The 23,260-nt window shown below is 44.0% G+C and overlaps 2 protein-coding genes across 4 annotated transcripts; one reads left to right on the top strand and one right to left on the bottom strand.

Moving 5' to 3' along the window:
• Positions 1-9,901: 9,901 nt before the first annotated feature.
• LOC108493421 (epoxide hydrolase 1-like) lies at positions 9,902-20,170 on the top strand. 3 transcript variants are annotated; one of them, XM_017806817.1, is made up of 11 exons: positions 9,902-10,067; positions 11,402-11,425; positions 11,548-11,612; positions 12,282-12,495; positions 13,293-13,473; positions 14,264-14,494; positions 14,874-15,003; positions 15,952-16,166; positions 18,263-18,371; positions 18,703-18,828; positions 19,765-20,170. In XM_017806817.1, the coding sequence occupies exons 1-11, from the start codon at positions 9,927-9,929 to the stop codon at positions 19,964-19,966; spliced, it is 1,638 nt and encodes a 545-aa protein (XP_017662306.1). In that variant the 5' UTR covers positions 9,902-9,926; the 3' UTR covers positions 19,967-20,170. The 3 variants fall into 3 exon arrangements, with proteins under 3 accessions (XP_017662306.1, XP_017662307.1, XP_017662308.1); XM_017806818.1 differs by lacking the exon at positions 11,548-11,612 and having other exon boundaries at positions 9,917-10,067; XM_017806819.1 differs by lacking the exons at positions 11,402-11,425; positions 11,548-11,612 and having other exon boundaries at positions 9,917-10,067.
• MAD2L1BP (MAD2L1 binding protein) lies at positions 20,064-23,055 on the bottom strand. Its single transcript, XM_017806820.1, has 2 exons — positions 22,831-23,055; positions 20,064-22,305 (listed from the first exon to the last, which is right to left on the bottom strand). Exons 1-2 carry the CDS (start codon positions 23,014-23,016, stop codon positions 21,775-21,777), a joined length of 717 nt encoding a protein of 238 aa, XP_017662309.1. The 5' UTR covers positions 23,017-23,055; the 3' UTR covers positions 20,064-21,774.
• Positions 23,056-23,260: the final 205 nt, after the last annotated feature.

Here is a 23,260-nt window from a genome sequence, read left to right as displayed (position 1 = left end):
TCTGTGAAGTCCTGGTGTAATGTGCCACTCTGCACAGGTCCAGAAGTGCCCCTTTGCCAGGGCTCTCCAGTGGCTCCAGATCACCCTAAAGGTTTTAGCTCTACACTTTTTAAGAAAATGAATCCCAAATCCATGCAGAGAGCTCTGTGCAAAGAACTGATTTTCATGCTGGTGTGTTCCAAGGGCTGGTGTGATCCCATCAGTAGCTAAAGGAGGCTGATGGAAGCAGAGAAAAGGAAGAAGGGGAGAGTATGATATGGGGTGGTTTGAATTTGGGTGGATGATTGATAGCAGTAGAGGAAAAAGTTGGAAAAAGATGGCCCTCAGCTATACCAGTGTCTCTGAGACCTCATCAGCAGGGGATACTGAGAGGGGAACAGAGCAGGAGAGCTGAGCTGGTGAGTGTTAGCAGGTCCACGACCTGCACAAAAACGCCCATTCGGTACCACAAGGGAGTTGCATATGGAAGACACGCAGACTGGGCTTAGACAAGCAGACAGGAGATGTCACCCCTGTACTGTCCTAGTTTGCAGTGCTTGATCTGTTGAGCACCGCTAATCTGGGCAGGCTGGCAGCTCCTGTCAAATGATGGGCCGTGCCTTTGTCTTAGCACCATTTTCTTGTGCTGCACTTACAGGGGCACTCAGAGCCCCCCATGAACAGTGTAAGCTTTTCCCTTCCCGAGCAGAGGATGGATGCTAACCTATTGCTGAGTGCCACAGCTTTAGCTCTGCAGCTTTGCTCTGCCTTCAGCACTGGCACAGTGTGATCCTGCCAACTCTGTGCATTCTCAGCTTGCTAAATGCACTCTTTGAAGAGGCTCAGGCAGCACCAGGGTCTCCAGTGCCACTGCTCTGCTAGCTTGCCCTGTCCTATCCTCTTCAGTCCCTTACTGAAGGACTCCTGGTACCTCTCTCCAACCTTGCCAGGCATCTGGAAAGGGCTGTCTGCTCCCAAAGAGGGATGAAGCTGGACCACTTCCATCACGGCCATCCTATGGGCTGTTAGAAGTGGGCAGTTCTGTCCACACTGCCTGGTGCCCAGTTCTCAATCCCTTTGGGCCACTGTGGCACAGTCCTCCCAGCCCACAGCTGGTTCATCAGCATGGCAAACATCTCATCGCCCACTGCCATGAGGCTCGGCCAAAGTTCTGCTATAGTAGACAAATCCATGCAACAAGGAAACCAAACCTGGAGAGCAGGGTGGGAAGGACTTCTGTGTCCCCTCTCCAGAACTGTTTGCACACATAGGTGGCACTTCACATCAATGATATGAATTCAGCACTCCCTTCCATTTGCCTTGTTCTAGGCACCAGCTCAGTGTTTGCACAGAACAGGATGCCCCTCCTCCCCTCTCCACCACAAAAGTAATTCTCCATAGTCAGAGCAAATCATGGTCCCATGAGCTTCCTCCAACCAAGGGCTCAAACACCTTCTTCCTTGAAAAGGCATGGGAAGGTAGATAAGTGGCCCTATTCTACAATCAGTATTGCTCTAGAGTACCCCAAAAAATATGTCAGAAGCTGGCTTTACCCACTAGTCATCTCCTGACTGGGAAGTATATTAGGGAGCTTCTCTTCTTGACCAAGAGTCTCTATTCCTGGCTCATATTGTGCTTACCCTGGCAGAGCCTTTATCTTTCATTAGAGAAGCTGTATATGAATACCTTCTATTCACAGCCCTGTATCTCACAGGTAGGAATAGTATAACAGGAAAACTGGACACTTTTTCCTTGCTTCATTTCCACCAATTACTCATAGCTCTATCTTCCTTTATTATGCTGAATAATTTCTCACCACTTTTCAAATACTTGGAGGCCAGGATTCTGCTCCTAATCAAACATTCCTTAAGGAAACTAGATTTTGCTTTTGTAGTGTTTTTCTGCATAGTGGCTGCAGCCTCCTAATCACCTTTGTTGCTGTTCTTTGACCTGCTTCTCCTTTGTCATGATTTTTCTGGTAATGGGGTTCCTTGAAATGAGCACAATATTCCAGCGAGTGCAATATTCCACACATAGGAGCCCTGTGTGTCCCATTGCATGTGTGATGTTGCCCTCAGGTGGTTACTTCAGAGAGAAGATGCAGCTTTAAAAAAACTGCTGATATTTCAGGACAGAAATTTGTGACTGCATGGGAGCTGCAGAAAGGATAACTGTGCTCTCTTAAGTGATGCCTTTGAGTCAGAAACCAAGATTGTACTGGCTTTTTCTGGCTGTCCATCCTCAGATCCAGCCCTTTGCATTTCAAGTGTATTTCCCCATGTGGATGCTGCTGTGCTTAAAGAGCAGCAGGAAGTCTCATCATGGGAATCCTAAGACGAGAACTGAGAGACTTTCAGAATCTAGTTTTATTACTACGGCTACTTGTCTTGGTCACATTTTTCAGCAATTTTTTTCATCTCACAATTCTATGCATTATAAAATCAGATTTCCTTTCTTTGTTACACCAGATGTTGTGTAATTCTTAGATTATAATCCATATAAAGTTATGGAAGGTGTTCAGAAGGTGACAAGAGGCTTTATTAAAGGTCAGATTAGAAATTCATTGTGCTGCCTCTCCCCTAACTCAGCTCTTCACAAAGCTAAACCATTCTACTCACAAAGTTAAAACATCCTGCTCAGTCCTTCCCTTCTCCCCTCACAGCCTTCACTGTCTCACTGATTATCGTGCCATTATTTTTTTGCCTTCCTTTTCTATTCCTCTCTGCCCCTCTGTTATGAAAGTGATCATACCTAACACTGATTTCAAGGTAGAGATACGCAGCTGATTTATTTAAGGATTATTATGATACCATATACATTCCTGACCTATTTAATACATGACAACTTCTTTTGATTTAGCTTTGCTCTGCACGCTCAACACTGCACTATTATCCACAGAGGTGCCCAGAGTTTTTCACCATCAGCTCTAACTCTGAATCTTTTTCATTCTTATCTTACATACATTTGTCCACCTCACCAAACACTTCATCCTCTGGATATGGTACAAAAGTAAGCTGTGGTCTCACTAATGCCTCTGAACCTTTTGCCACTGAAACCAAAGGAGCTGGATCATTCTTAGCCACTGCATGTCTCAGTGTTGATCATTGGGGGATGCCTTGCAAATCATGTAAATGCCACACTGCTAAGAAATGGATGCTTTCTCCTATGTTTTCTTTCATCATCTCACTTTTTTCCTTGGTTCCCACAGAACAAATGCTTGTACAATACCTTCGTGTGTCTGTAGGTGTGTCCTCTCAGTAATCTCTTGATCTGTTTGCTGATTTCAACAACTTTGGCAAGCAGAAATTTAAAAAATAGTTCTGAAAGGCGTTTCAACATGTTTCATGAAAACTGATTGTTTCGGGAAGCACAGGGGGAATTTTATGAACACACCTAGAGAGAACAAAGTCTTAGAACAACTCAGTTAGAAAGATGTTATGTTTGTATTTGCAGAATACAAAGTCTTTGTATTTGCAAATAGTAGCTGTATTTTGCAAATACATGTAGCAAATGAGGAATTATTAGTTCTGCTGCTTGTGGAACTGATTATTAATCTCTGGCAAGGATTCATCCTGCAAGCTGTTGTTGCCAAGTTTTCTTAATAGCCACTTGCAAAGGGCTTTAACCTTGTACCTTTTGGGAAAGGCCAGTCAGTTAGTATGCTGCAATTTTGCTTAGATAAGTCTTTGCATAAATGCTGAAAAGATGGAGGGAAAAATATACTTACAGACTTACTGATAGAGTCTTGTTTACCATATTCAGACAGATATCTTAAAAAACAATACCTGCTTATTTTCCCACCTGTATTTGTGGGTCCTTGTATAAGGCTCAGGGTCCGTAGTGCTATTTTCTTCAGGTGAAATGTCTGCAGTGCTGTTACATTCAATTATTCATTATATATCCTTGGTTTTCCAGACTAGTTGTTTTTAATGAAAGAGGAAAATCAGATCCTTATGGTAGATGTTAAGCTGATTCAGTGTTCATTTTCTTAATTCATCTGGATCTGAAGAGTTTCTTCATATTACTGTTGTTGTTATTGTTATACAATGTAGGCATAACAACTAATAATGGACAGTAGGAAAAAACCATAGAGAGAATAAATAATTACTGAGAAGGGAGGCCACAGAAGTGTTTCCAAATAGCTAGTGCAGTTCCCAAAAAAGGAGGAAATAATTTACAAGATCAGAGCAGAAAAGTCTCCAAAATTTCCAGTGAGCTGAACACATTGCGAGACTGACTTCTCAAAACACAGATCTCCTCTTTCTTCAGGCCTGCAAAGGGGAGCTCATGCTCCAGCATCCACTTATCTGCCTCCATACTGATTGTGGGATCTCTGTGGGTGCCTAATGCTCAGCTGATGTCTCTGCAAAACTTATGTTTAGACTTGGACTTCTTTTCCCTCTGAGGCCCTTCTTTGTAAGGACTAGTTTTGGGAAGTTGGCAATGCAAAGTTATGGCAGAGCAATGGGACAGAGACAATCTGCCCCACTACTGCAAAGAACACATTCCACACATCCCACTAATGCTCACCGAAAGGAAGAGTAGGAGTTTGCCAAGATAAGGATGGAGAAAAGGAACTAGGGATCTGGCCTGTGATAATGGTCACTATTAAAGGATCCTCAGCGCTGGTCATTGTTATTGAGAAGGATGGAGATCATTCTCTGCCATTTCTTTTTGCCTCAGCCAAATATAATTGGTTTCTTAGGTTTGGGGTTTTTTTGTGAACTGTATAAATTATTGAGTACAGACCCTCTACACATACTGATTTTTCTGCAACCCTTTGTTGAAGATAAAGCCTTTGCTTCTACCACCAATGCTTGTCATTACTCTAATAACAAATCACCCAGGATATTCTTTTCTATAAGACATTTATATCTATATTGTCCCACAGATCTTTAAACTAGTCCCTCCCTCAGATGCTTTTGACCAGTTGCGTCCCATCCTCTTTCTTTAAAGATTCTTGCTTTCTTTGCAACATGATAATTTTACATGGCTTGGACCAATGGTTATAGGAGAGACATAATACACTCCTAAGATTGTAAGATAATAAAAATGGTATAACTGACCAGGGTTTAAAGTTGTTTCTGTACTGACTGTATGTAGTTTCCTCCTGTATAAGAAATTCCTCATATCCAGGCTCCTAGGCACTGGGGATAGCTGATCCAAACCTGCAAGCCTCCACCACACTTACGAAAATGCCAGCAGTCTGTGCAAGCCCAAGAGGGCTCTGTCTCACATTATGCCCCAGGTTCAACACTCCTGGTGTGCAGCATAGCGGGACCCATATCCCAGAGCACAGCAGGGACTTGTACACCCGGCTTTCAGTGTGTGGCCCGGTGCACATGCAGAGACCATCACGTTGTGCACATCCAGGCCCTGAGCTCAAGCTCACAGCGCCTGCTGCCTGCTCCCTTCACCAATATCCCCGAGATTATCCCTGGGGTATCAGCGACCTAAATACACTGGTCTGGACTTGAAAGTTGCTTTTGTTTTTAATGATGTCGTGTCTTTAAAACCAGCACACGTAACAAACTGCCTGTTTCCAAACAGCTGTTGTGTAACACAGCTCTCCGCCCCCAGAGATGTTGCCTGCCATTCATTTAATGGGCTCGGTTTCACTGGGAAGTGCCTGGGGGAACCTCTTAGCTCCCTAATTAGCAACAGAAGGGGCCAGTCCTGGAGGTAGCAGCGAACATTTGTGAGGTCTCATAACAATAAGGGAGGCAGAGAAGGGGCCTTTTCCAGCTGGGAAAACATTAACTTCTATTCAACTTACAGTGCAGATCAGAGGACTAAAGAGAAGCTGTTGGAGGAAAGGTACTAGTAGAAATTATATTGGGCTTTCTAGGCAAGAAAAGAGCATTTGTGAAGGGGGAGGAGGGAGTGGGAGAGACTGTCCCTGGCACTCACAAGTTATCCATTGCTCCTGCAGTCTCAGTTTTATATAAGGTACCGTGGAGCAACACACAGGGCTGGCTGCCAGGAGCAAGGTGTTGCTGTGATCTGCTCTCAGATGTTTGAGCTGGCTCTTGTTAATAAGAATCAGGAATTAACAGCTTGGAAGTGCTTAGGAGCTCAGTGTTTCCACTGAGGATGTGATCTCTCAGGCTGAGCACAGACCTTGCCATTCAGGACTGGAGTAGACTTTGGTGCAAAACAAATTTCCCACCAACCAGCTGAATGTCCCATGACCTTACAAGGAAGGTGAAAATTTTGCTCATCCACTGAAAGTAGGGTGACATGCTTGGGGCTATTCCTTAATCCCCAGGACTCAGCTACATGTGGTAAACTCTCTGATTTTTCCCATGCAATTCCATTTCTGGACAGGGCTTTTTTCATGCAATACCAATTGAGAAGAGCCAATACCATTTGACCATGAGGACCATTCCCCTTCAGAAGTCATGAAGGGAAATACATCATTCAGTATCTTTGGCCTGTGGGAGCAACTATCCAGTGAAGCAAAGGAAAGCCTTTCTAGCCTTAAGAACCTTCCTTAAAAGCAAAGAATGTGAAGTTCAAAGACAAAGTGAAATCATGGGGCAAGCAAGGTTGCAGAAGCCTTGAGGAGCACAGGGGAGATACCTTAATCTTTCAGATATTGCCCTGCACTGCAACATTGCTGGCCAGTAGATCACTGGTAGTGGCCACTGACCAGGTAAAAAGAAGAGAGCTGGTACCTGGTATAAGTCAGAAGACCATATTCAAAAAAATCTCTTGTTGCTGAGCACCATTTGCTCTCTAGTTATAGTCTTAAGACAGTGAAGCTGATATTGTGCATAAAAGAGGAAAATTATGCAGCAAAGCCTTTATGCTCTACAGCAAAGGGTAGCATGTTACAGCCAGGGCCATAAAACCCAACAAGAGCATTGCAATGACTCAGAGTAATAATTTCCAAGTTGCCATAGCACCTCAGGTTATAAAAGAGCTATGCTCAAAGCTTTTGTGGTCCTCTCTTACCCCTGTTCGTGAGCTCATTTCACAACCAGAAATCACCAGCTTTCCTTCTTGTGTCTCAGGTTTTAGTATTAATAGTATTTATGAGGCTTTGCAGTTGGCAATAAGAAAGAAGAAAAGCCCAGAAGAGAAAAAAAAATAAGGTCAAATAGGAAAAAAAAAAAGTGGAATTATGCATACTGCAAGCTCCTCACACACACTAGTGGGCATCCAGTATTTTGCAGAACTGCTGCTTGGCCTTTTGAGTGCTTTCTCCAGCAGCAGTGAATGGGCCTGGGAGAGCTGGCAGGTTATGTTGTGTTTGGCTCCCCCTACTCACACACAGCTGCTAAACCAGCTGAAAAAATACCTCGTGGTAACAGTTCCACGTGGGCATTTTCTGTCATTGCTGTAGGTGTGATCCTGCAGATCAGTCACAAGAGCAAGACAAAAACAGAGGAAACAAGCTCTCTGTTAGTATGTGATTAGTGCCATGGAAACATATTAAATCCCTTTATAAAACTATGCCAATTTGAAAAAGGCTATGGGATGGCAAAGATTAGGAGTTTAGAAAAAGATGTAACAATGAGATACAGTATATCAAATGTTGTTCCCTGTCAATCTTGATTTGGTGGGGGTTTTTTCGTGGTTGGGGGTGGGGAAGGGTGGATGGGTTTCTGTTTTTTTGTTTATGTTTCTGGTTTTGGTTTTTGGGGGGGGGTTCGGGAAGGGTGGATGGGTTTCTGTTTTTTTGTTTATGTTTCTGGTTTTGGTTTTTGGGGGGGGGTTCTGTTTTGGGGGTTTTTTGTTTGGTTTTTTGTTTGTTTGTTTGTTTGTTTGGGGGGTTTTGGTTGTTGTTGTTGTTTTTTATGCCAGAATAGCAGCTAAACCAGCAAAATCACAGCCTTTGGGAAAGAGTCAGAAAACTTTCCAATAGTGCTCCAAGAAGGCTTTTTAAAAACAGGTTTCCTGAGACCTCTGTCAAATAGGGATCCTACTCCAACGCAGGGATATGCTCTGAGATGCTTTTGTGGTTTTTTTCATGTGGGATTCCCCTTTCCGTTTATGGCACACGCATCAAAATCCCATGGGAGGCAGACTTGTTGCGAGCAGTTTCTGCCTGGATATGTGCATTTTGGCCACTAGAGGTTGTAAGAGAGGAGGGGAAATTTTCCACCAGACAAGCTGCAGCATCATCCCAGAGCAGGATTTTCTCTGGGTCCCTTTGATCTTTGCCCATCAACGCTCACACAAAACTCCTGCACATACCCTGAATTTCGGTACGTAGGATCCTGACATCTCAGCTGTTTCAGATTTATCAGTGTCAGATTGTTGTCTTATAGCCCCGGGGCACTAATGGCCTTAGTGTGATCCCCTTATATCTTAAATTAAAACTGTTTTGATTCTCCTAAATCTTTTAGACGGAGACCAGCAACTTGTATCTTTTCTCTTCAGCGATAACGAGCTCTGTTGGCTCTTTTCCCGCATTCCTGCCATAGATAATTTTACTCTCAGATGTTTAAGCCAGACCTTCCTCCACCAGCCTCTATGCTTTTTCCTAGTGTCAAGTAAGAAACAGAATTTTCCTATGGTCGCTTTTGTCTCCTGAAAACATCACAGCCTGTTGTACCTCAACCTGGCACCTTACAGGGTCCTAGGCTACCTTCCACCTGGGTTGTAACTCTTTCCTCTTGTTGCTAATAATTCTCTAGTCTTCTGACTATAGTCCTTCCACAATCAGGGATACCACCTTCCCAGGAGCCTCAAGAGAGCTGAGTTTGTGTGGGAAATAGAACCTTAGAGCTCAGTAATCCTAGATGGATATAACCAGAAACAGCTATGGTGTAGAAATAAATTGGACTTCAACCAGATGAAGGATTTACAAACTTTTCTTCCTGATGGCTCTTTTCAGTGGTACAGTGGCTGTATAGGAATTCACAGCAGTATGAGACTTAATCATCACAAAGCTCACTGGTGATGGTACTTCACCTTGAGCATTGCACAGAAATAGGAATCATTTCCTCTGATGGTAAAATGCAGTTATTCCTGAAGTGAAACACAGCAAGAACACTGCAAGAATTTAGGAAGGAAAAGCCTTTATCCAGTAAGGTTTTACCAGCCATGAGGGAAAATAAATCGAGTTGCCTGAGCTAAAACAAAGCATTGGTTTCTGTGGAAAATGAAAAATTGAACTTTTTGTTTTGGCTGCTGCAAATCACAGGTGCACCTGGAATAGAGCCAAGTGATACACAGGTTGCAAGGGACACTTGGAGGTGAGCTCATCCCAATAGCTGCTCCAAGCAGCTTCAGCTACATCGGGTTGCTCAGTGCCCTGTTCCTGATAAATTTTGAATGCCTCCAAGAATGGAGATCCCACATCCTCTCTGGCCCCCTGTTCCAGTGTCTGAATACATTCAAGTAGTTTGTCGTCATATCTTATCCAAATTTCTCTTGTTGCAATTCGTGTCCATTGCCTTTTTTTATTCAACTGCTGCTACTCCGGGACAATTCTGGGTCCATTTTTCCTACGCTCACCACTAGTTAGCTGTGGATGGCAATAAGACTGAACCCTTTACCCTTCCCTCTCCAGGCTGAACAAGTCTCTTTGCCTCTCCTCATACCCTACATGCTCCAACCCTGCAGCAGCTTTGTGGCCCTACACCTCCAAGGGTGGGCTCACTCCAGTCTTTCTTCTACCAGCAAGGCCCGAACTGGACTTGGCAGTCCAGATGTGGTCTCACAAGTGCTGAAGAGAATGAAGAATCCCTTCCCTCAACCTGCTGGCTAACATTCCTGCTATGCAGCCCTGTATTCAGCTGGCCTTTGCTGGAAGGACACAGCGTTGACACAGCCTGAGCTGAGGACCTCAGGCCAGCCTCCACAGGGTTGCTCTCTGTGCATTTGGTATCTGCTCTGTGCTGATTCACAGGGCTGTTCCCGCCCCAGGCAGGACTTTGCATTTGCCTCTGTTGAACTCAGTCTGCAACTGCATACTTAAGCAATAGGTGGCACTGATGGATGATGTAGGATTGTCCCTGAGACAGCGTCACTGCGGAAGAGAAAGCCAGCAGAGGAAAAACTTGGACTGTGTCACTTGGAGCAGCGTCCAGGCAAAGACAAGCAGACATGTGGCAGGAGATTCTTCCAAATGCCTGGTAAGAACTCCTCGACACGGGGAGGAGGGACTCCAAACTGGGCTCCCTGGGATTGGGGGTGGGAGAAAGCCCCAGGAGGGTCATCAGACCATAGGAGAGTGGGAACATGCAGCAGAGTTCTCCTGAGCATGAGTGCAGAAAAGGTTTTGATAGACTGAGCCTTGTTTTATGTCACTTCGAGACCTGCTTCTGGGACATGCTTGCTTGGTTAGCAGTGCAGAGTTTATGCTATTGCCATAACTGCTTTCATGCCTCTGCTCACTAAGCTCCAGGATGTAAGTACAGGGGGATATTACTACCTGTTGCATAAGCTATTTGTTCTCAGGAACCCTTTTCTTCCTTGTCTGGGAGCAATTTAAGGAGTTATGTCCTTAAAAATCACACATAAGCTGTCTCAGAGATTGTTACCAGTTTGCATTGGAGACTACTGGGATATCCAGTAAAGGCACCAGGTTCTGCATCCCAAACAGCAGAGAGAAATGATACTAGGTGAAAAGAAAATACCCAGTTCACTTGGTTTTTCATGGATTTTCACGGCTTTTTCTTTTTTGGCTTTTGTTTTGTTTTCTCAAGGTATTGCAATTATGACACCAAATAACTCCCTAATCTAGCTGCCTTCCACAAGGCAGAGTAACAAGACTTTCTCTTATTGCATCTAATTTTGCTAGAATTTAGATTGTGCTTTTGTACCAGAATCTACTAGGCTTAAAGAGAACCAAGGAGGATACCTTCTTTTTCTTGCAGGAGAACTAAAAGGTTGATATCTAGTCAAGAGTATTTAAAAGTGGCAAAGGTAAAGCAGCTCATTGAACTCTGAACAGGAAAAGGTCCTATAAGCCTCCCCTCATGCCAGCCCTGCAGCATGTTGAATACTACATGGCTGGCAGCAGAGTAACCCGTGAGCTTGGAAGTCTCCTGCCAAGGCAGTGCACCTGTTGCTACACAGCAATCAAAATAAACTATTTTCTTGGCTGAGGTAACACAGCTGCTCACAGGATGAAACACTGCAAGGACACCTACCCAGTTGTTTAGTGCCTTTTATCTAAATTATGCTAAAGGAGGAAATATTATGGCAACAAATTATCTAGCTAAAACACAGCCTAGGAACACTGTCTCTTTGTGCAGAGACAGTGTTTTCTGAGCCCTTCTCTTTCCACCCTATCCAAAAAGTAGGAAAAATAATGGCAGATATTGCCAGGTGGCTAAACAGCTTGTGATTGCGTGGCTGGGTAATAAATGTGCTGGCAGGTGACACTCTTCGCACCATCCCCAAGGGCTGGTATCAGAAAACACTATCAGACTGTAAGGATCCTTCTTTTTTCCCCCTTTTGTAGGAAGACCGTCTCTTCCCAGATCAGGTGAGTGAAACGGCTGTTCTATGTTGAGGCCTCCACTTTTGATTAGCACCCTAACTGGGGTGCAGCATAGTCCCTTCATTCTCTGGATGACAACAAAATCTTCATTCACAATCCCCTTGCAGCCCTCTGCAATAGCCCCAGACACCTCTACTGATACCCAAAGGAAACTGAAGAACTTGAAGCACAGGTCAGAGAGGAGGGAAGGTACTCTACATTTAGGACTGCATGTCTCTGAAATCCAACTTCAGTAACTTAGCTCCTACACCTCCAGTCTGAACCTTTCTGTTTAGAACAGAAAGAGGGGCACCAGCAGACAAGCCTTACTGGAAAGCTATGGTGGAGGGCCAGTGTTGCCCTAAGAGATCATTATGTACAAAGCACCGGCAAGAGAAGCATATCTAGCGCATCCAGCTCTCTTCAGCAGCTGAAGACTTTTGTCTCTCTGCCTGCTCCTCAGCCCACTCTGTCCATGCAGTTTTTATCCCTGGAGAAGTCCAGCTGCTACTATCTAGTTCACTCCAGCACCTGCCTCAAAATAGATTGGCCCATATGCTACTGAACCTTGTCCCCCTGGGCACCCTGGTTCACAACGAGAGGCACAAGGAAGCCTTGTGATCAGCAAGTCCTGATCAGCAAGGACTTGAGATCCCTAAGAAGCATTGGTAAATATAACTCTGCCCTGATTCTTGCCTGTGGTCTTCAGAAATAATAAAAACATCCAGTCCCTGCTGACTGCATGGGATTTGTAGACATTTGTTCCCGCTCAGTCCCAATTGGTGTGATCACAAGCCTCAGCATAGTCCCTTTGCCCTTGACACTTCTGTTGTTGAACACAAACAATTTTATGCTTCCTTAGGTCTTTTGAATATTCTCAGAAGAATGCAGTCCTGGTCCCTGTGGCTGCCCTGGGGGTTGGAGGGATCCTGATTTACTGGCTGAGATCTAGACACAAGATCAAGACTATTGAAATGGGCGATGGATGGTGGGGCTCAGGTGAAAGATCCCTAAAAGGGAGAGAAGATGACAGTATCCGTCCCTTCAAGATTGAAACATCTGACAAAGAAATTGAGGTACCAGTGGCTGGGATGTAAGGAGGGGCAGAAAGCTGCAAGGCATATGGAAGCAATCTATCACCCACCTCACTGCTTTGAGGTGATATCTTGGGGTGACAGCAATGCCAGTGCAGCTACTTAGCTCCATCAGATGATGCTCTGGCTCACCGTCCTTTATGAACAGGATTTGAGCTCAGATCCACTCCAATGTTCAATAAAGACTTTCTGAGACAACAGATCCTCCATGCAACCTGTGGCTGCTCCTGCAGAAAGGCCACACTTTGAGCAGCAGACTTTGACAGTGTATCTGTGGATGGTGGAGAGGGGCAGGAGGGTGTTGGGAGAGCATTGGCACCAGGAGGGCAGGACTGACAGACTTCTGCAGAGGGAAGGGCTAGAATGGTGAAGAGGGATGGGGTATTGACTGAGCTGTAGCAGTTCTGTCCCTGCATGCCTATCCCTAATTATCTGGCCAACTAGCATTCTGCAGCTCAGGCTGAGCTTCTTATTCTCCCAGCTGGCAGTGCTGGCAAGCTGCTAGTGCCAAAAACCCTAAAGTGAGTTATCACCAAGTCAAAATTAGGACCCAGTACTCCTGGGTACCCTAGGGGAACTAATAACCTGCAGAAAAATATACTCCCTGTATAAACAATTCAGGAGGTCATGCAGAGTACGGCACTACTTCAGGAGGGCTTGTGGTGTCCCAGAGAGCAACACAAAAGCTGGTGGAGCCAGGAGAGCCTGTCCATGCCTGTCCTGGCATAACACACATGCAGGCAGCTGACAAACCACTCAAGAAGGGCTCCCTTCCACAGGATCTGCACCGGCGCCTGGATCAGGCCCGCTACACACCACATGTGGAAGGGGCTGCCTTCCACTATGGCTTCAACTCCAGCTACTTGAAGGAGGTGGTGTCTTACTGGAGGAACCAGTTCGACTGGCGCAAGCAAGTGGAAGTCCTGAACAAATACCCCCACTTCCACACCACAATTGAAGGTGAGGGAACCTCTGTGGCTTGAACAGGTCTCACTCTGAAATGCACGGAGAGAAGGGGGAGATTTAAGAAATTACAATATTTAAGATAACAGTATGCATAACAGTTTAGTGATATGAGTGAAGTATCACTCAAGGATCTATTATTAATAACCTTGTAGAGATTAAGTCCATTAAAAATAGCAATAAGATTAGGTCTGCTTCCAGATGAGCTTCATCTGGCTCTGAATCTGAGCTAACTAACAATGAGGTTTTCTTCAGCTATTGCCTTGAAGTCACCTTTGGAAATTGTGAAATTTAGCCCAACTCTGAGGCTAGAATATCTCCCACCACACCCAGTTTAGCCAGGTGAGGTTAGTCAGACTTTATGTAAATGATCTCTAGGTTAAACTTCTATCATGCACTTACTTTTCCATATTTCTCTTTTAATCACCCACATATTTTGTAATTTGGTAATGTCGTTGCATGTATTATTATTACCTTTGTTATGCTTTTCATTTAAGTGCAGCTCTACTTATATACTGTGAGACCAGTTTCTCAGGAGAGGAAGCTCAATCTCCTGCGACCCCAATATCTAAGGCTGGGGTCGATACCTCTGTCTGTATGTAAAACATGAGACATAGATACAGGCATCCCCTTTCATTTGGCATCTTCTTGCCATAGGTTGATTGAGTAATCATCTTCTTCTGCTACAGATGCTAATTACAATTTTGCCACCCTCCTTCTCCAGAGTCTAGAGCAGAAGCTTTGATGGACCCAGAGCTTTAATTTATTTGTCTTGGATGTGTGGCAGGGATTGATATCCATTTTATCCATGTGAAGCCATCCTATGTTCCTCATGGTCGAGCTGTTCAACCGCTGCTGATGGTCCACGGCTGGCCTGGCTCCTTCTATGAGTTCTACAAGATCATCCCTCTGCTCACGGAGCCAGCCAAGCATGGCCTGAATGAGGGTGATCTGGTATTTGAGGTTATCTGCCCATCCATCCCAGGCTATGGCTTCTCAGAGGCCCCTCACCAGCAAGGTAAGTGATGAAAAGGCTCTGTAAGAATCACAGTTTTGGAGTAACACCTCAGCTGTCCCCAGCCCCTCTGGGCACTGCAGTCTGTGAATGCAGATGCCTGGCTCTTCACTAATGCTCATGTGGCTGAGGCTCTGGGGCTGGCTGTGGAGATTTGGAGCACAGTGGTAGCTGGAAGCCAGGTCTGCTTTCCACTTTCTCCACTTCCCACTGACTTTCTATCATCCTGTGTTCATCTTATTTCCAAGGAGCAAGGCAGACCAGCATGGCACACTGTGCCTTCCCACAGCCCCATACTCACATGCCTCTGTCAGGCCACAATCTTCGGCCAGGGGATGAACACTAGGACAAACAGATCTCATGTGTTTCTCTTTACCTACAGGCTTTGATTCCATAGCAACTGCTCGGATATTTCATAAGCTGATGAAGAGATTGGGCTTCAAGGAATATTACATACAGGGAGGAGACTGGGGATCTCGTATTACCACAAACATGGCCCAGATGCTGCCACAGTAAGTAGCAAAGGAAACCAGTGCAGAAAAGCTGGCTCCAGTTCTTACCCTACCTTCTGGCTCTGTGGTCCTGCCTTCCGTTTGCCCTGCATCTCATCCCCTTCTGCTGTTTCCTTCAGGAACAAACCCACCTGGCATATTCAATTGTATTCATATGTTTTGTATTGATATTAGCACAGTTCTTGTGCTTTCTAAATTTCAGTGCTGTTTGGCTCTCTTTCGCTAGACATGGAAGTAAACTCTGTTGCATTTTGATTTGAGATCTCAAGGAGACAGATCATCATCCTAAATGAGGAAGGAAATAAATTTAAAATCAGCACAGAGAAAAGGAAGGGAGGAATTCAGCCTTTCAGCTGCTAAACACACAAAGTATAGGACTTTCCTATGTAAAATGCAGGCTTGAGACTGGTTGGAAAAGAAGCACAATACCACCTTCAGAAGATAGCATCATGGCTTAGTGCTGAAAAGGCATTTAATGCTCTCCAGGCACCACAGCCACACTTGGGTCAGAGAATAGATAAAGTGGGAAAGCTCCTAAAGCAGTTAGATCACAGGCTGAAGAGCTCTCTCTTCCCAATTGCAGTTGTGCTGCGCAACGCCCAGAACACAGTGGCCACATGTGGTCTACTTGTGCTTTTTAGAAAATACTCAGCACAACCTGTTCCCTACAGCATGGAACAACACAAGATCAACAGCCAGAGCTACCAGCATGGATATGCCACATCCAGAAACTGAGTAGCTGAAGCTAACATCATAGCAGTGGCACAGCTGGATGGACATGGGACCATTTCTAACTCCCATTTTTTGAATCATGATAAACCTGAAGGGCTTTGTGTATTTGTCTCAGTAAAATGCTTTTAACACAGCTCCAGTCAGGCACGTTTTCTGGAAAATCTGAAGACAGAAAAATCACTTGATTTAACCTTCTATTCATTAACCTAATTTTAGATCTGTGAGAGGGCTTCATCTGAATATTGTCTTCCTTGGCAAACAAGGTTTGGGAAGGTTGATTTCCATAATGCTTGGAGCTTATGTACCATGGCTCGTAGGCCTCAGTAGGGAAGATGCTCGACGTATCTACCCCTTCATGCAGAAGAACGTCTATGACCTTCTGCGAGAGTCTGGATACTTACATATCCAAGCCACCAAACCAGACACTGCAGGTAATGTACCTTCTCTCTATCACTGTGAAGATTGTATAGTAAATGCTTATGGTATATAAAATCTCATAGTAAACAAAGGCCAACCAAGTTTGAGAAGCAATAAGTTTTGGTGACTGAGCGCAAGACCCATGTGGGCAGTGAGTTCATGGGGACAAGAACTGTGTAAAACAAAATTAAAAGGAACAGCTCAACAAAAGATGGAGGTTTCAAATATCACCGTTCAAGGCCTTTTAAATAGTCTGCCACTTCTTTCAGGCAAAGAACCCCTTTCCAAAAAGTCTCCTAAAGTAAAGCACAGAGTCCTGAAATTGAAGCTTCTAGAAATAAATGTGGTTGAAAACAAGAAAAATACCCAAGGCAAGTAAGTGCAATGTGAAACTTGCAGAAAGGTAGACACAGCCCTAACACGTGAAAAACCAGAAGCCTGACATATTGGATCCAGTAGATAAGGAGTATGAAGAAAGATAGGGCCATTTCATAAAAGTTAAATTATTTGCATCAGTCCCCACTGGAGAGGATTTTGGGGTATTGCTTTATTGAAATAAAGCAATATTTAAATTAAAGCAATGTCTTTCCCCTTGTCAGGAAAGACAGCACAGCTGTCAGCTGTGGAGACCGTAGAACAAATAGCACCCCATCCTGGCAATTCACTGAAGAAGAAAAAGTTTAAACTGAAATGTCAACTAATGTCTAGTCTGTTGCTTGAAGTAATCGCAATACCAAAGAAAAAAAGGAGAAAAACAAGATATCAGTTTGGAAGGGGGTTGTGGTGGTGGCATTTCTGGTTGTTTGGGGTTTTTTTAAGGGCCAAACAGTGAAGATAACCTCAGAAAAATGAAGACTAGTATGTCTAGTCTCTGATCAGAAAACTAGCAGAGCTATTTTAAAGAGGAGAACTGATTTACAGGTTATAATATCACAGGGAAATCATACTTCAAAAATCAGAGCTCTGGCAGAATCAAAGAGTGTGGGTCCAGGAATGGAACTTATATAATTTCCAGAAAATACTTTGCTGAGATTCCTCCAGTGTTCTTAAGAAATTAAACTGCCTTAAGAAAAGGATTAAAACTAGTCAACATGAGAATCCAAGCATAAGAATAAATAAGCAAGTTCCAGGGGAGGGAGAGTATCACAAAAATCACAATGCTGGCACCTATAAATTTCAGTATGATCCTGATTTCTCTTCAAATAAAAGTTAATGATTAGGTGAAGAATTGACAGCTATCCAAAGTTTAGTTTAAACTAAAGATAACTGTAGAGTTGCAAAAAAAACATTTAAGTGACTGATTGACAAAACTAGCCAATAAAAACTGATGTTAACAAAGTCCAAAGCAATTTAAGTAGAGGAAGAAAATCACAATGGGGTCAAGTTTGGCTTCTGCCATATGAGAGAATCCATAAGAAACATCTGCCTGCTCAGAGTTTAAGAGAATCTTATAAACTGTTAAAGAGAATAAAAAAAGAAAACACGAAATCCATGATACTCTGAATCTGTTGCATCCCTGTTAACCTAATTTCATAATTATATTTTAGAATCAGAAGAATATATAAAGGGGAGAAAGACTGAAGTGATTATACAGTGCTTCTATGGACGCTGCTCATAGTCTAGGATTCTTCATACTGTATTTCTATATTTATAATGTTTGCTAATGTTCCCGAAAGGAGGAACAGATAACAGATACACAACATTCCACTGTTTAAATTAGATAAAAAGTGATGAACAGCACTAACAGTCCTGGCTGCCCGTTCAAAACAGGATAGCGCTCCCAAATATTTTACCTGAAATTCCTTTTCAGAGTGTAATCCCTTTACATCTGAATTTGCTTCTGCCACACATTACCAAGAAGCCAACAGGACTTTCTTAGTTCCTAGCATCTTTTGTATAGGAATTACTTGTGTTTGTAGTGCCATTGGTTATAGCGGGAATTCCTTTGGGGGGAATTTGTCATGAATAAAGTACTATCAGGTGTGGTAAAATACAGACTCTCTACTGAATTCTCATAAAAAACTGAACACTTATGAAAGTCCACTTTAACTCCCACTGAAGTATCACAATGCCAGGCAACTGCAATAGCCCTTCTGTTCTCTTGAATTAGGTTGTGGACTGAATGACTCCCCAGTGGGGCTTGCTGCATATATTTTGGAGAAATTCTCCACCTGGACGGATAAATCATTTCTGCATAAAGATGATGGAGGCTTAGAAAGGTAAGAAAACAGATGTTATTCCAGGCAAAGTCTCATTAAAAGAATGAGTGATGATAACTAATATGAGGATTCAGGTAAAAGATTGGCCAGTCAAATCTGAAATTTAAGGATGAAAGACTACAAATGACAAGTAGTAGCTTAAACTTACAGCAGACTGTCAGCAAACCATTGCTTCAGAACAAGGTGATTTTGCTCTGGGCACATGGGTGCTGATTAATTCGCTGCTTGAAAATGAGTGGAGAACAAGAGGAACAACTTCAGGACATGAGCTCAATACAGTGCATTGAGAAATAGCTTCCAGTTAAATTTCTTCATCCTTCTCTCTCAACAGCAAATACTCTCTTGATGAGCTTTTGACCAATGTGATGATTTATTGGGTGACATCCTCCATTGTGTCCTCAATGCGATACTACAAGGAGAATTTTTCCAAGGACCCTAATCTAAATGCTTATAACAGGTAATGAAATGGTAGATGCAAGACAGATTTGCAAATGAGATGGAAACATTTAGGTCACTTAAAACAGCACATTTAACTCAGGAAAAAAAAAAAAATCAAAGTTCTTATTTTCTTTCGATAAATATAGTTAAGAGTCACTTTTCTTTTGAACCTATAACTCGCACAAGGGGGCTTGCAACCAAGACAATACATTCTTGTTAAAGCATCAAATGCAGCCTTGTGTTCAAAATGCAGGTCTACATAGTTATTCACCAAACAGATGTAAGCTCTAGCTCAGTTCAGTAAAAACAAAACAGAAGATCATGGGCATACCCAAGAGAGAAGTTCAAAGTGAATTAGGAAGGATATGGCTTGCTGGAGGATAAACTAAGAACTATAACGGTTAAGCACAAACTTGGGGAAGGATTTTGGAGAGCAGTGCTTGAAACCAAGCACCTCTTGACAGCTGGTATGTTAAGATGACTTTAAGAGAGGCTGACTAGAAAAACATTGCTGAGTGGATTTCTCCAAGCAACAGATGATACAAACAAATGGGAGAGTGTTTTTCTTTGTGACTGAACCTGTCTACCTTCCCTCTCCAGTCATTTGTTACACATTTGGTACCACAAGTTTAAATCAAACATGAGCTGGTTCATTTCTGACTTCCACACAGAGGTGCAGCATCTCGTCACATAGCACAAAATTACAGAACAACCTAAGCTCAAAGATCTGAAACATTTCAAGATCAAACTGTGTGCTAAGTTGGCTCTACTTTATGCATCTTTGGGTATAACTTTCTTAAACTCAAGGATATCCAAACAGAAGTGAAATCCTTCAGCAGAGTGCAGACCACAAAGCGTGTTGCTGTGGTAAAACTGTGGCAGTTACCAGTCAGAAAGTTTTTATAGACTTGCCCTGGGACTTGTTTCAAAACTGCAATTAACTTATGTCTTCTAGGTTTGGTGTACATGTTCCCACAGGGATTGCGGCTTTTCCTCAGGAGATAGTTCATACACCACGTACCTGGGCAAAGGATGTCTACAAGAACATCGTCACTTACTCTTACATGCCACGTGGAGGGCATTTTGCTGCCTTTGAGGAACCAAAGCTTCTGGCACAAGACATCATGCAGTTTGTCAGAAAAGTAGAACAGATGTAAACCTGCAGTTTAAATACATGCATAGAATGGAAGCAAGTTGTTCTGGTACCAGCAGAACCTTTGCTTTGAGGGGCTAAATAAATCCGATGTAATCACATATAGAAACCAGCATTTTATTTTTATAATAATTACAGTACTAAACTTGTTAATCAAGCTGTAAAGATTTTCATAAGGAGAAAAAACAAAAAATTAAAAAAACCCAAAGCATCTTGTGTTCTTTCATTCCCAGCACCATATCATTGCTGAATTCATAGTTCAAGTATAACAGAATATGTAAACAGTTTTTTGCAGTAACATTGCATTCATCTGGGACAGAGAGGTGAAAGAAACTGGCTAAGGCTTGTGTTCAAAAGCTTTAAATACTTGGGCACTAGCATTCTTAAATATGTATTACAAGCAGCTTTGGTGGAAGTGTCAAGGGGTTTGATCTCTCGAGCACAAACACTCCTACGTTCAAGTTATATTTCATTCAAAAACCTGTGATCACATATTCAAGTGGGCGGCTGCACAAAAGGCAGCTATCTTCATTCTAGCAGTTTCTCCCCTAGAACAAGTTTTAGCAGCTACTGCACATTGTAAACAGTTGTTAATGGATAATATGGCAGAGACAGCACTCCTAGTGATCTCCAAGCTCAAAAATATCAAATCAAGTTCCTCCCAGTTCTATAATCTCAATCCATTCCAAAAGGTCAAAGTTAAAATATGCACCAAGTGCAGAGGGTTACGTCAAACCTTTATACTCTTTTCAAAGGATTTTTACCACCTCATTGTGCAATTTCAGCTACTAACTGCGAGCACCTTCACTACCAGTAGGCTCAAGTTTCTCTTCAAATGGGACAGTTATTTGAAACTACTAAAAGCTCATTACCTCACAGATAGCTGTTGGAGTTCTCTTCAGTCAGCTAGGCATGTGTCTACTTATAACACACAACACTCTAAGGATTTCTCTCCCTGTCTTGTTCTGCACTAGACAACAGCTCAGAAGAACAGGCTCAAATCTGCTTCCAAGTGATACAATATTACTCAGAACAGGAATTTGGCAGATAAAGATAGTGCAGAACTTCATCACAATCCCCTGACTTCTACACATTCCAAGAAAGTTTAGGTCCAAGACTTGTAAGAGATAAAAGCAAGCAAGAAACTTGCTTATTTTGTTGTTTAGTGAGAGTAAGTTACAATATTGAGGCAGAACTCCTTTTCTGAAGAGGCTTAGCAAAAACTGCTTACTTTTAATTGTATCTGTATATCTAACTGATTGTCAGGGCTGTTGGACTAAGGATTTGTTAAAAAAAAAAAAATATTGCTTATTGCTACCCTGCATCCACAGAACTGGTCAAGCGCTTTCAGTTTCCAGTAGAGGATAGCACTAGGTACAAGACCTTGCAACTGCTGAGAAATCTCACTCTTTGGAACATTAAGGAACTGAAATCGAGTTCTGTGGAGGTCTAATTTTATTAAATAGATGGACAATCACTTGATTACTCAAGTGGGGTGGGCACTGCAGCAGCTAATGGGTTACCAAGAGCTGCAACTGCTTCTAAGCACACAGCAGGGTGCATCCCAACGCACTAATTCATCTGCTCTGCCACAGCTCAAGTCCCTAAGGAATCACTGCACCTTTGCCTTAAAGGGGATTTGCCTTCAACAAGAAGTCATGAAGTGATGAGAGATGAGTGCAGCCAAGCTACACAAAGACAGTAAACGCTCTGGAGAAAACAAATTCAGACAAAGATACATGGTTACACCGGATAAAATTAACACTTAACAAAGGATAATTAATATTCCAATTAGACATCTACAGAGCCCAGTCATTCACTAAAGCCTTTGAGGGTCACTGGTGCTTGGAACCAGATGTAGTCCTCCCACTCAGGTGCTGTGTGCTGTGGAGGTGAGGCACTCAGGTGGAGGTCTCCGTCACAGGACAATCTAACAGTCAGCTTCCTCCCTCGTGTTGGCACTTTGTAGTTCAGTTTGGGCCGGAACCATTCAACACCACAGTCCCGGTGGCCCTGGACTAGGATGAGCGTGCCTGTGACAGGGAGAGCCTTCAGTTCACTGAAGACGTCTGCAACAAAAAGGCTGTGAAAGAGCTGGCGAACACAGGGTGCAGTCTGGAGGCTCTCCTCAGCACTGCCCTCGCAGATCCCTTCCAAGTTCAGCTCATAGAGCTCCTTGGGGTTCATGACATTTCCTCCAAGTAGGAAAAGAACCCGAGGAACCAGTGTTAAACTAAACATGACTTCCAGATGCTGGAACAATCCCTCCAGCTCCATTAGCACCTGCTGGCACTTGCTGCTTCCCAGGCCCATGGACGGTGGCTTCTCAATCCCATCTCCATCCTGGAAAACAAACAAACAGGTTAGTATATTTAGTTATAAGGATGTATTAGTCCCAATATGCTCTGCAGAAAGCATGGCCCATCCCACAGGGAACGAGGGGGTTGTGTTCCTTTTGAGAGCTATAGGTACTCACACAGAGAATCAGAGACAAAAGAGGAACACAAAAGCACATCCTATTTGACAAACACTCAGTTTAAATCCAAATCACAGTAGAGACAAATTCCCACAAGAAATAGAAGCCCCATCTTTCAAAGATCAGCCAAAGCAGCGACATGCCTTCAGCACAGAGGAGCGTAACAAGCGATAAAGAGAAACTTACCGAGACCTTCAGCAGCCTGACCTTAATGTTGCCCTTGCCTTTTTTTTTTTTTTAGGGGAAAACGTAACATTTAGGGATGCAGCTACAACGAGCGCTTTCCTTTAGATGCACCGACACATTACAGTTACGAGAACAGGAGCTCATAGGTAGAACTGTGAGCAGAACACGGCCGCCCCGCCGACCTCCCACCCCGAGGGCCGCCTCACCTGTGCCGCCCGCCGGCAGAAGTAGGTGAGTTGCTCGTAGGGCAGCGGGAGCTGGTTCCGCTGGTGCAGCACGTGCTTGAGGAGCTCGCAGACGAAGCGGCAGCCGCTACCCCGGCGCACGGCGCCCGGGAACGCCACGGACACCGAGGGGGTGCCCGGCACCGACCCGCTCCGCCGGGGCCTCATCCCGCGATCCAGCGACGGCAGCGACAAGGAAGCGGAAACCGCGACCACGCCCCAGCCAACGGCCGGACCGGCTTTAAATGCCGCGGCCGCCGCGGGGGCTCACGGGAGCGGTGCGCGGGCCGCCCCGCGCGACCTGCGGCGGCGGCGGGGTAGGAGGCGCAGCGAATGGTGGAAAGGGAGGCGGTGGCGCGCGCGGGCGCGGCAGGAGGCTGGGCCCCGGTGGAGCCCCGCCCCATATGGGCGT

Source organism: Lepidothrix coronata, unplaced genomic scaffold (genome assembly GCF_001604755.1).
Source record: "Lepidothrix coronata isolate B3197 unplaced genomic scaffold, Lepidothrix_coronata-1.0 Scaffold16, whole genome shotgun sequence".
NCBI classification, from domain to species: domain Eukaryota; kingdom Metazoa; phylum Chordata; class Aves; order Passeriformes; family Pipridae; genus Lepidothrix; species Lepidothrix coronata.
Note: the sequence above shows the minus strand (reverse complement) of the source record. Positions and strands in the feature narration are given on the sequence as shown.